Source organism: Larus michahellis, chromosome 1 (assembly GCF_964199755.1).
Source record: "Larus michahellis chromosome 1, bLarMic1.1, whole genome shotgun sequence".
Classification (NCBI taxonomy): Eukaryota; Metazoa; Chordata; class Aves; order Charadriiformes; family Laridae; genus Larus; species Larus michahellis.
In genome coordinates this window covers 93,816,305-93,828,955 of record NC_133896.1, presented here as the reverse complement: position 1 = coordinate 93,828,955, position 12,651 = coordinate 93,816,305, and the positions used below count along the sequence as shown (strand labels likewise).

The following is a 12,651-nucleotide window of genomic DNA, read 5'->3' as shown; positions in this document are numbered from 1 at the left end:
GGATCCTCTCGCATCTGCTGGTTCAGTTGCTCATCGGACTTTTCCACTAGTCAATTCAACTGATGAAACTGTTGAAAAACCTAGTAAAAGGAGGACAAAGGAAAAAAAAAAAAAGAAAGTGGTACATTTCTGCCATTTAGTGATGCAAATTGGTACACAAGCAAGTCTTGTGAGTGCTAGAGCTGGCAAGGGAGACAGCAGAGCCGTGTGCTTGAAAGAGGGGCAAATACCGTTCCGGCAGCAATACAGGATGATGGGAGTTTCAGTCCTACCTTCCTTTGAGATACTATTTACAGCTCGCTTTCACACAGGATGCTTTAGGGAATTCTTCTGGGCAAGAAACTACATGAGTTAAAACTATCCAGTATCTTTATTATTTAGTTTCTCTGTTTCTTAATGGCTTACATCCACAGTATGTATCCCTTTTTGCTACCCCCGATTAACTAAAACTTTTCTGAACCTAATACTTTCATAAATCTTTGTGTTACTACTTCCCTGAATTTCTGAGAGTCAGACAATATCACTCATGTTATCTGTCATGATGAGTGTGGTCTTCCAGGTCTCATTGAATCCAGGATATGAAAAAGAATTACTACTTTCTTCCCATCAGAAACTTAACAAGGAATGCTGGAGTTAAGCCCACTGTACTTCAGTGTAATCATGACTTCTTAGGCTTGATATTTGTAAGAAATGCTCTTACTTTTTTCCTTTAAAAAAAAACCAAACTCAAAACCTTACAGTTTTGTTCTGTAAGGGGCAATGCTGAGGTGTCTCCAAAATAACAGACATTCTTCTGCTGGTGTACATTCAAATCGGAGTGTAAATTCTAAGCGTTTCTGATGTCCACGGTTAAAATGTTCTAGTGGCTTCACATTGCAGTTGATCCAATTGCACATCTTTGCAGCCCCATGGGGATACCTCACTCTTCTACATCCCTAGCCGTGTTTTCTTTTCTCTGCTTCGTGTGGACTCTAGTCTGGTAACATAAATGATTCGGTTCTTGAACTTTGCCCCCTTGCCCTCCCTTTAAAATACATTAGTTTTTTGCCATGTTAATTCTTCACTTTTTTTCAACTTGATTCACCTTGCTACGTGAATAGGCAACTGGCAAAATCAACACAGAATGGGCAGGGGTTGTGGCTAGAGGCTGGGAAGGAAAAGAAAGACTTCTTTATGGAAGGGTATAATTTGACTTAAGCTGTAACAGGAAACTTGTACCTTCACTATTCTAGCCACCAAGATTGGCCTTCAGTAAATAGTGCACTCCATTTTTGTCTACAGCTGCAATTATAAGCAGTTTGCTGTTGTCTATTTGAAATACTTCTGAGTACTACATCTGTTTGTATACATGCACATAGGTAGCCCTTTAACTTACTGACATCTTGCTATCGTTATGCGACGTTTAGATTAAGAATGTGATTGGGAATTACATCCTGAGCCTGAATTGTTCAATTTCTGCCATGTGCAGTCAGGCCTTGTGGCCATATCATGTATGGTTCCATATATTTTTACTTGTGAAATTAGGTGAAAAAGTTGTAATTTCAGCCAGACCCTTCAGGCTTTCTATGTGCAGCTGTAGCACAACTTTTCACCTTAAGAGAAGAAAACCCTTTGATACCTGTGGCCTCCTGGTTCCTGTTTGTGGAATGCCAAATAGAAGGTAGACTTTGAGCAAAAGCAGGTTGTTCTTTTCTCCTTTAATACTTCAGAGCAGGGCTTGCAATCAAAATATGTGATTTCTCATCAAGATGTAGTACAGGAGGAAGGCTGAGCAGCAGTGTTCCTGAAGTCTCCAGGGGATGGAATTCAGTAAGCTTTTGGTAAAATGCCAGAAGACTGGGGGTTTGCAACTGAAGTGGAATAAAGGCAGTTCTGGATAATAGGGACATGTTGCACGGATCATCCACTCACTACAGAGAAAGGCAAAAAAAAATCCATACTTCAAAATGGAAGATTCTGTGCCATTTTCCCTTTTCTGGAAAGGACAGCTAGTGGCTGAGATGACATTGTACAGACATCTAGAATCTTGATGGCATGTCTTCCCACTGTAGTTCTGAAATGTGTGCCCTCCTTCCCTGTACTCGGGAAGATTCAGAATCGCTTCTCTCAGCTTAACCTCATCGTACTCTGGAAGACAGAATTTTAAATTTTATTAGAGTGACAGACTACAAAACTAGGATCTGGTGTTTACAAGTGACTGCTGGAGTGGGATATGCTATACGCTGGCTCCCGGAAACCTGTCATACTTGGCCACGTTTACAGGCGAGGGACTCTCTTCTTATAATCTGATTTTGACTTTTTCCTGGAGAAACTGCGTTGGTGGTGTAAGCAAATAATTTTTTTTGCCTTTAAAAAAATATTTTGGCAGAAGCCTGCAGAAATGTTTTCCAAACAAATCTGCAAAACCTGATCTCAAAGATTTAGTGAAAAAGAGCACTAACAATTTAAATTAGGTGTGGGGAGGAAAACAGGAAGCACCTTTCCAAGTGTAAACAGTATGTCTGATAGACCCAGGTTTCCAGCCAATGCTGCAACTCCCAAGTTTTCATCCAAAAGAGATCTGGGGTATTGTATACCCAAGTGAGTCTGAAGAGTAGTCTGCTTCCTTTTTCAAGATCCTGCGTATAAAATGTTTACCTTGTCAAATATATGAACAGTGAGACTTAGTTTTTTTGAGGTAAAGTTACTAGTGGAATCAGTATAAGCCTCAAAGTTACATGTTAAAACAATGTGATGATCATTTCCAGTATTAGATAAAAATTCAGGTTAATTTACTGTCTGACTCACGTTTTCATGACTTGTAGTTCTAATTTCATCTACATTGTGGCTTCTAGGTATCACCTTTTTAGCACTTGTCATTTTTTGACTCAGCTTTAGAGAGGAAAAGCGGGAAAGAAGAGGTCCAACATCCTTAGCACAATTCCTGTTAGAGTTCACAAAAGAATTCTTGAAATCTTTGTAAATAGAGAAGAAGAGTTCAGTTACTTTGATGCTGCATCAGGAAAGTCCTGGCTAATGGAGATGTTTGGTGCATTGAATTTCTGGCTTCTATGTGGTCTTTGGTCCCATTATATTGAATGGTTTTTTGCCGTCCCTTGCTCTCCTCTGGATTTCCTTACTGACAGCCTAGTTATGCTCAGTACTGATACCTCATGCATTTTACTCAACCTGAGGTATGATTGCGATTTTTGCGGGCTGTACCCTGATTTCCTTAATCCAACAGATGTGCTTGTATTGTGTCGCTTTCAGTCTTTCTTCCCAGTGTTGTCTTTTTTAGCCATGTCAGTATTTATTCTTATGTTTAGAGGAATTGTTTTAAAAAAACCAAATGTGTATTTAGGGTTGCTGTCCTACTGTGATAACATAGACAGATCTGCTTTCCTGCTGTACCTGTAATACTGATTTGTATTCATGTAATTACCCAGAACCATTCCGCAACAGCTGTGTCTTTTAATGAAGCTCATGTTTAAATTTTGAAATTTTTCATTTGGGTATTTCTGAATATCATCCTGTCCAGTGTGCTTTATTGTTGGTGCTGTAGGTGCTTACTGCATAGTGATTTATCTTGGCCGTTGTTTTTCTTTTGTTTTTTCCCTGATAATGTCCCTCGATGTTCATACATTATTAAGGTCAGTACAGACATTATTATGAAACAGATGCACGTCCATTAAAATCTTGTTAGGAGATGTTATCATATTTCTATGCACGCGTAATTAATTCAGGCTTGACTTACTGCTTCGATGGAAGGTGAAGTCACTGCCTAAGGACGCAGTGGTAAAGTCCCCTGCTTTTGAATCAAACTGATATTCTCGTGGCAGTGGACTACCACTCGTGAGCTAGTTCACTGTCTGTCTTGCCCGGTGAAAGGCGGTAAGGATTTGGAGCTCTTATTCTGTAGCCTGGGATTCTTCATGGCAGGGTGGCCAGATGTCAGCTTCTCTTAGAGAAACAATTTGTTAGACCTTGGCCTAGTCAGGTCTGGAGTGGTATATGCTCATTCTCATGCCGTTGTTCTGTATCACCTAATTTACATGAGAATGGGATTATCAAGCATGATGTTGCAAAATATGTCCTTCCTCTGACCATACAGATCTTGTTCAAGGCCTTGCTGGCATTAGGCCTCAATGTAGTATAAAACCTGGTGTTTGCTGAACATGCGCCAGTGCTCGTTTTCAGAGCTAGGTTAGTTGTGTTTAGCATTGTTGACCCTTGACAAGGGTGGGTTTTGTTGTCTTGCGTTTTTTTGTTTTTTTTTTTTTTTTTTTTAAATCTGACACTAGTCAATTCGATGTCTCACCGAAAAGCTGTCTTCTGCAGGATTTAGAATTTAATCCTTGTTAATCAACTTTTTGAAGTGGAGATTAATGGGAAAGAATGGTTTGTGGTGCTTTCAGAATGCTTGTATTTCCACGTACCCAGCTGTAAATCCAGCATTACGCCCAAGATGCCCACTATTGCCAGAGGACATAGAAGATTTGGACATCACTAAAAATCTCCAGTAGAGGAGAAGAAATAATTGTGTAAAAACTCCTGGTCCCACTAGATTAAAAAAAAAAAAATTCTAGTGATTGACACTAAGAAGTATTATTAAATCTCTCACTATAGCTGGAAAACAAGGGAAAAGTATATACTCTTAGAGGTGGTTTTATTCATTGGTCCCTTGTAAGTCTTAGTTTAAGCTTTTTGAGTACGTTATTCAGGAAATTGTACCTTAAATCTGTTTTGTGAGATCAGCACTTAAAAACCTCTTGCCTTTCAAAATTCGACTTCTTAAATCTCTTCTGGGGTGCCAAGTTTTAGTTAAAATTGATCTTTACATTAATGTTATACTGTGCTTAAACTCCGAATAAGAGTTAATCGGTTTGAATAAATAAAGGCTTCTGGCCAGCTTCTGCATTGACATTGTTTTATAGTATCAGTATGTTGCTGACAGATTCAGTCAAAAGCAAGATTTATCTTTAAGTGACTGAAAGATGTAAAAATATGAACAGAATGAAATTGATTTTCAGGGACAACGTCCTGTGACGGTATATTCAGATTGGGTCTGACTTAAGGGTTGAAAAATACTGTATGGCTAACTCATGACATCATTTATTGCTAACGCTTTTACCTTTAATGCAAAGCTCTAGAAAATTGTCCTTTGTGCGAGGTAATTCGTTATGTATCTGGTGTGCAAAAAAAAAAGCTAACTGACTCTAGAAGTACTTGTTTCATGACTAATTCATGCTGTGATGAACATATTTCAATTTCCTTGAAGGGAAGCTGGACATCCAAGCATTGTTTCCGTAAACTGTTCTCAGCCTGCGCACCAGCACTCAACAGATGTTGTTCAGTTCATTTCAATTGGAGCACTGTGAATTCTGTTTGGCTCTAAGTTAGAGAAAAAGAAAAGCTCAGGGAAGCATTTCAAAAGAAAAGAATGAAAGTGGGTGGTTTTTTCTTACCCAAAAGGCAAGCAAGACAGGACAATCTTAATTTACTTATGGTTAAGCTTCAGAATCCACAGCGTAATTGCTTTGCAGTTAGACTGGCCATAACCCTTGAGAGGAACATACCTCTTCTGTTGCAGAAGAAGGTGGGGGTTGGACAGAAGTAAAGCTTCAATGGGTAATGTCGCTTAAAGTTTTTTGAGAGGGCAATGTTTCTTATACCAAAAAAAAAAAAAAATGCAAGCAGGCTACTGTGATAAATGTGCCCAGAGTTTTGGGTAGTCTTGGGTGATGGAAGTGAGTCATCAGCTGCTTGGTCACATGTAGAGCTTGGCGATTCTAGTAGCATGCCTTAGTGTGGGGAGTATAGAAAAGTTCTGTAATGGTGTTTGTCAAAAAGGATATTATAGGTTTTATGATAGCAATGAGGAAAATAGAATACTCATCCAGATCCTTTCTTCTCCTGTCACTCTCCTCTTCTCTTCATTTGAGACTTGAATGCTGGGGAGGTACATATACAGTGTGTGAAATATCCAATAGAAGTGAAAATTGATATTGGCAGAGTTTTACTATTTATGATATTAGTTCACAGATAAAAAACGCTTAGCAATGGTGAACAAACAAAACTTCAGGTGTGGGGTTTTTCCTCAGCTGAAGGAACCTTTTGCTTAAGAAATGGATGTTCATATCCTAAACCAGCATGGAAGTCTCATACTGAAAAAGACTATTCAACGTTTTATTTGAAGTTAACTGGAAGTACAGCCCCCTGAAAGAGTATTTCAAAAGCACCTATAATATTTCATCTTATCTTGAACTTTTCGTACATGGAAATCCAAGTGCATTATGAGTGGAGGGGAATTTTGTTACTGCCTACAGATGTATGGACTTGAAAGAGTGGAGGGAAAATGTACAAAACCACCCTGTGAACTGATAGTAGACCCGTGCTCTGTGCCTTATGGAGTTGCTTCCCTTTTTCTCTCCACTGGACAAAACTGGCTGCTTCAGAAGAGTCTGTGCTGTTAGCTGTCTGCTGGGGTGTGATTTTTGGCTGTGTCTGTGGCAGGGCTGACAATATGAGGAACTCCTTGCATGATGTGAGCCTATATATGATCACATGTATGTCACAGAAGCATGTGATCGGCATGACCATTTCTGCCATTTCATGTTAAGAAATTATTGTCTTGTCACAGAGAGCACAGTAAGTCGTGATAAGTAAATCAAAGGATACTTCATGGAATACTTTTTTCTTTTTAAGCACATGGTCTCTTCATGTTCACTACATTTTGATTTTTACTTCATTTATCGTGCTATATTATCCATGGGCTTCGAAGGCCTGAGCATGAAACACTTTAAATGAAGGATCAGTCCTTTGGAAGGACCTATTTGCTCATCTAAGGTCAAGGCTGAAGCAGTCTGTGATGTAGGAGTTCGCAGTGCTAACATTTTCATGCTGCAGAGAGTTGACTAAGGTCTATTTATCAGAAAGTAAGGAAAAGGTTTATCTGTTCTCATTGTGTGGCTGGGAGCTTTTGCTTGAATGCAGACCCATCCGCACTAGCAAGCTATCCTCTTATCTTTGCCCAGTGATGCCTAAGGGGTAGAAGCAGGTAGGGCTACTTATAACGTGATCAAGTGATATCAACTGGGGCCATAAGACTGCCCTACTCTTGGGCTGTCTTAGGACCTTTTGTGCTTCAGTCTTTCTCTGCTTCTCCCAAGCTACGTCTCAGCTGATCATGAAGCTGTCTACTGGAGCTCAAGTTCAAGACAGCTTTCTTATTCCTGCTCTGTTGGTTGTGACTGAGCAGAAATGAAATCTGCCGTATGTTATGGTACCAATTTCTTGTACACTTTTTAAAGTTTTCCATCATTTTGTTTTGAATAAGATGTACCACTTACTAATTCTACTTCTGTAGCATTGGCATTATTGGTACAGGGCTTGGGAAAGAGAAATGGAAAACACCCATCCTTTTCCTAGCTCTAAGTGAGATAAATCAAAACTTCTGAAGTCAGAAGACTAGCTAAGAATCCATCTGCCTTTTTTTCATTGCAGTATACATGAAGCTTAAGATCTGAATCTGCTATGACTGACCCAGACGTCCTCACTGAGGTCCCGGCAGCTCTCAAACGCCTTGCCAAATATGTGGTGCGTGGCTTTTATGGCATTGAACATGCTTTGGCTCTGGACATTCTCATCAGGAACCCCTGCGTGAAGGAAGAGGACATGTTAGAGCTCCTTAAGTTTGATAGGAAGCAGTTGCGGGCTGTACTTAACACCCTCAAGGGTGACAAGTTCATCAAATGCAGGATGAGGGTAGAGACAGCTCCAGATGGCAAAACCACCCGTCATAACTACTACTTCATCAACTACCGCCTTCTGGTTAATGTGGTGAAGTACAAGCTGGACCACATGAGGAGGAGGATAGAGACGGATGAAAGAGACTCCACCAATCGCGCCTCTTTTAAATGCCCCATTTGCTTCAGCACTTTCACAGACTTGGAGGCCAACCAGCTGTTTGACCCCCGAACAGGTAAGAGTACAGGTAACAGAATGCTCTTGCTCTCTCCTTCATCACGTAAGTGCTGGACTTTAAGGAAACAGTCTTAACAAAATTCTCTTGAGTTCGGTCAGAGCTAGAGGGCACTCTGTTTCTGCACGTGGTAAATGTTTGAGCAAAATAGAAAAGTAATCTGTACAGACTTACATAGTCTGTACAGGCAAATGACAATGTTGGTAAAATGCTTGAGTGACAGGCAGTAGAGAAATGGAGGTCTTATCTCAATCAAATTCAAGGTGAATAAGGCAGTCTGTCCTTGTTGGAAGCTGGCAGTTTTTCAGTATAACCTGGTCTTGCCTATCAACCGTATGATTTACTGGTAGTTTGCAGAGAGGACATATGTATAGTCGACTTTGGTATGCAAAAAAATTTTAATTTAGAGATGGTCATGCAAGGAGTGAGTTGTTACTGTTTAATTTTCTTCTAACTGGTTCACTATACTGCACAACCTTGTTTCCCTAGTGTAAAGCAATGTCACTAAAGTTAAAAGAAATTAATTACAGACTTGTCTGTGGTTGGGAGTAAACAAGATTCTTTTTCAAGTGTGTGTCTCAGTGGAGGTGCATATTTGTCTCATGCATATGAAATAAGAATCGTTTCTGGGTGTCATTGTCTACAGGGGCAGTCCAAATACTTTGTCTTTTGTGCCAGGGAAAAAAAAGGAAGAACACCTGCACCTGATGACATCCTGTATTGCTAGTCCAGTCTGGGATTACTCTGGGGGGAAAGCAGGGAGTAGGGGTTGGGCGTTGGGCTTCCACCTTCTGAATTAATTTCTTTACTTTTTAATTTTTCCTTTTGAGTTCTTTGACCTGATCTTGCTTTTCCAGAAAAATAAAAGAGCAAAAGTCAGGAGAGCTCTCACAAACATTGGAGTGTGGTGCTTTTTTTCAGTTATCTTAATAAGAAACTGTAAAATTTCACTGTTTAGTGGTATTGAAGCTTTTAATCTAGGCTTAGTGATATCTTATCTGCTTTGGAGAAGGGCAAATACCCAGCAAGTGTTCAGTCTATCATTTTCCCCTCCTTCCTGCCTGCAAAGATCAAGAGCTGTGAAAGTCCTTTTACTTGAACAACCATGAAAATGATATTTAGTACTAGGGAAGCAGAATCCACTAAGTCAAGTAACAGTCACTGCTGTAATCCATCACAGCTCTCCAAGTAGAAGTTGTTCCCTTATGGAACACCAAAACAGAAATGCCAGCACAGGTTTTCTGTGCTCACCACTGAGTATAGAAACTACACATTCTCTCTACAGTAATGATCATCTGTGGCAGCTACAGTTGTGGGTGTCGAGCTGCAGAGGAATAGTGCTTTTGCAGTTTGCGTCAGTAAGAAGACAATAGACAACTTGTGCAGAGAACATAGTTGGGAGTGTGAGACTGTCATCCCAAGGGGACCTGTAACACTTTGCAGGTGAATCCTCCCAGCCTGTGTGGGCGGTGAGTTCTAAGAGCAAAGAACTGTCTGTCGAGGAGATGCAGAACACAATAATGCTGGGATTCGGCTTTGACAGCAGGGCCTGTGCTCCAGGAAATGATGAGGTCAACAAAGGCTTTGCCTGCCGTACAGGCACTGGCTGCCTTCACAATGCAAAATAGTTCACTGGCACGCTGTGTTTTGCAGTTTTGCTGATGGAAGGAAAGGTTGAACGCTGTTTTCCCAGCAATTCCCAGCAGTTGGTTTCTGTCAGTATTAATGCAAGTAACAAGATAACCAGTTTACCTTCGCTTACTTCAATAAGAACGTACCTGTCTAGGATTTATGTATATTCTGTTTCTCTTATATAACTTCTAAGTCAATGATAGCTTCATCTAGATGGTGCATGATGTTGTTTCTCAAGAGCTGTTACATGGAATACCAGTTTGGATAGGCCTCTCCAGTCACCGTTTAAGAAGGGCTCATACTGTTTCCAAACCATGAGATAGGAGCTTGTTTCCATTCCAGGGGAATAAGTGGGCAGTTTTACTTGATTGATTTATTTATTTATTTATTTATTTTTTACTGGGAGTGGCTGCTTTATATTGCAGTGGATTGTACTGTCTGCATATGTTTCCCACTCCTCTGGAATTCCACATTAGAAAAGAACTGAGGCACCTTTCAGCCTCCCACAGAGGTTGCTTGTGACGGCAAGGCATGTAGAGGAACAAGGTTTGTTGGACTGTGAATAGCAATCCTTTTCCAAGGATGTCTTTAGCCCTTATCAGCACTACACAAAAACATCTCCCACTCGTTGAAACTCATGGCAGTATAACTGCTGAAGGGGGGCTGAAAGCCACATGAATCTCAGTCACGGTTGACCTGAGCTGCTCCTGGACAGCAACCATGTTCATAAAATTTTGTGAATTAAAAGGCCTGCAGGGCCAAAATCTGTTAGTCTATGGAGCAGGTAGAGCATGGAAGGCATCCTCTGCATGAGTCTAGACCAAGCTGCACTTAAATTGGCAATCTCTTGTTAAAAAACATCCTGTTTCATTATCTGCTTCTTGTCCTTGTCAGTCAGAGCTGGGGATGGTTTGGACGTCCAGTGTTTTCTTCTGCTTCGCTTTCCTCTTCCCTAGTTACAACTCGAATGCAAACTCTGAGCAATTGTTGTAGAATGAAGGGGTTAGAAGAGGAGGTTCTTGCTCTTGCCCTTCCTCATCAGTGATGGTGAGGAGGTTTTCAGAATCTCTCCATGCCTGTAGTCATTCTATTGTGACTTGTGAATTAAGAGCGCTTGCGAAGAGCCTGTCTATAAGTTGGATCTATAGTGCTCTTTAATGTTTATCACAGCATCTGTGTCTGTCTCTTGCCTTTAGCAGCGGTCCATTTCTTAAAGGTTACAGGCTGTCAAATGGAAGCCCTTTCAGCTCTGTGCTTTACTCCATTTGTGAATAATTTTGAAATGAACTGAGATGTTTATTTTTTTTCTTTAAAAGATGTGATTATTGATGTTTTTGGAAGGTGGAAATGTGTCTGCTGAGAGAAAGTATTTGATAGTAAGAAGGGTATGTTTTCAGGGTACATAGGTATGGATGTGCTGTGGTTGCTGTTCATTCAATTTACTTGGAAAAATATTTTTGAACAGAGTAGCAGGTTTGCTGCTAAGGTAATTTTAAATGTAGTTTTTAAAATGGTATAAATGTTACTTTGAGAGTGTGAACTCTCTGTTTTTAAAAGTATTAAATGATTTTTCTCCATCTCTTTTTCTGGTATTAAACATCTGAACCCCCAAAAAGCTCCAAAAACTTATTATGCTGTCAAAGTTTGAACACATGTTGTCTGGTACTTGTAGGAAGTTCAAGGACAGGAATTGTGCATTGTTAAACTGTCAGATGGTGAAAGTCAAGGTAATGAAAAAAACCTAGAGCTTTGCTGCTTCTTCAACTCACAAAGTGAAAAGAAAAAAAACACGTGTTGGAAGAGTCACTTGGTTGTATGACCAGTGAGTGCCCGCTAGCTCTAAGCATGATGTGCCGAGGTCATGAGTTTTAGCCCCACCTCTTCTAGATGAAGAGCTGGAGCAGGTCTCCAGATACCGCAGTTTCTCCTCAGTTGTCAGTTTTTACTGTTGCCTCCAAAGAAGCAGTATCAGTAACTTCTGCTTTTAGAGGTGAACAGCTCGGACAAAGCATGCTTTTATTTTGCAAAAGTTTGCTGTGGAAGCTTGTAGCAAAGCTAAGAACTTTCCAATTCAGTAGCTTGCAGATTTGTGGCTTGCCTATTAACCTGGCAGTGTCTTTGACAGGAATTGGTGCAGGCTGGGTTGTTACACTGAATGGACAGTTCTTACCCACTTTTGTGAGTGTTTTGAGGTCTACAGAAAGGAAAACGCTAATGCTGTGTGAATTGTGTGACTTCTAGCCCTGTGTTCCAGATGGGATGACTGAGAAGGGAAAAAGATTGTAGTTTTCCTAGAAGATCCTAATATAGGCACTTGAAATGCAGATAATTGCCTCTCACTTATGCCATTGTCTGTTGTCTACCTGTGCTCTGATATTTCTTCACTCTTTGTTCTGCATGCTAGTAATTGCATGCAGCTGCCATTGCGATGAAGCCTCATGCAAGTGGAAAGCTGCAGCTGTTCCCTTAAGGTAAGGGGTATCTCTTGACGCAGGGATGTACAAGAAGAAGTTTAATTGAGTAGTGGTAAGGAAAGCCAGATGTTAAATGTGTACTGTGAATAACGCTGCTGAACTCTGTCTATTCCCAGACCTGGTCTGACAGTGGACACTGACAACAAGGATTTTCAAGTGTTTCACTGAGAGATGGGGTGTTACTTCATCAAGCTCTTACACAGACCTATGGGAAGAATTTTCTTCTCTGTGTTTTTCAGTGTAGAAACTACAGAAAGTTGGTTTCTGTAGGCCAATTCCTGAAACTGCAGAGCAACCGAAACAACTTGATACCATCTTGTGTATTGAATATTTTTTATTTTAAAAGAATCTTGGAGAATTAAATATGCACAAGTTTGTTCTGTGGACCGTGGGGGGAAGGACAAGAGGAGCTGCGTTGTCTCACCCAGTAGAGGGAGCTGTCTTCTCTATACATATAGGCTTGGGTTGATTAATTTATTGAATGTCACAAAACTGGGAATTATGTTCATGGATGTGTGTTCTGTAGCATGATTAATTGGGTCTGGTTGGGGAAGGTCTCTCTGATGTATCCTGTTCTCATACCCT

The 12,651-nt window shown here is 40.4% G+C and overlaps 1 protein-coding gene across 9 annotated transcripts in view; it reads left to right on the top strand.

Moving 5' to 3' along the window:
• The window catches only part of GTF2E1 (general transcription factor IIE subunit 1), a 54,494-nt gene that overhangs the window by 1,121 nt on the left and 40,722 nt on the right, over positions 1 to 12,651 (top strand). For all 9 annotated transcript variants that reach the window (XR_012588195.1, XR_012588194.1, XM_074593603.1 and 6 more), the window contains one exon: positions 7,483 to 7,960. Coding sequence is in view for 7 of the 9 variants with exons in the window: in XM_074593603.1 (XP_074449704.1) it covers positions 7,513 to 7,960 (448 nt within the window). In the remaining 2 variants the exon portion in view is untranslated. The remainder of the gene's footprint in view (positions 1 to 7,482; positions 7,961 to 12,651) is intronic.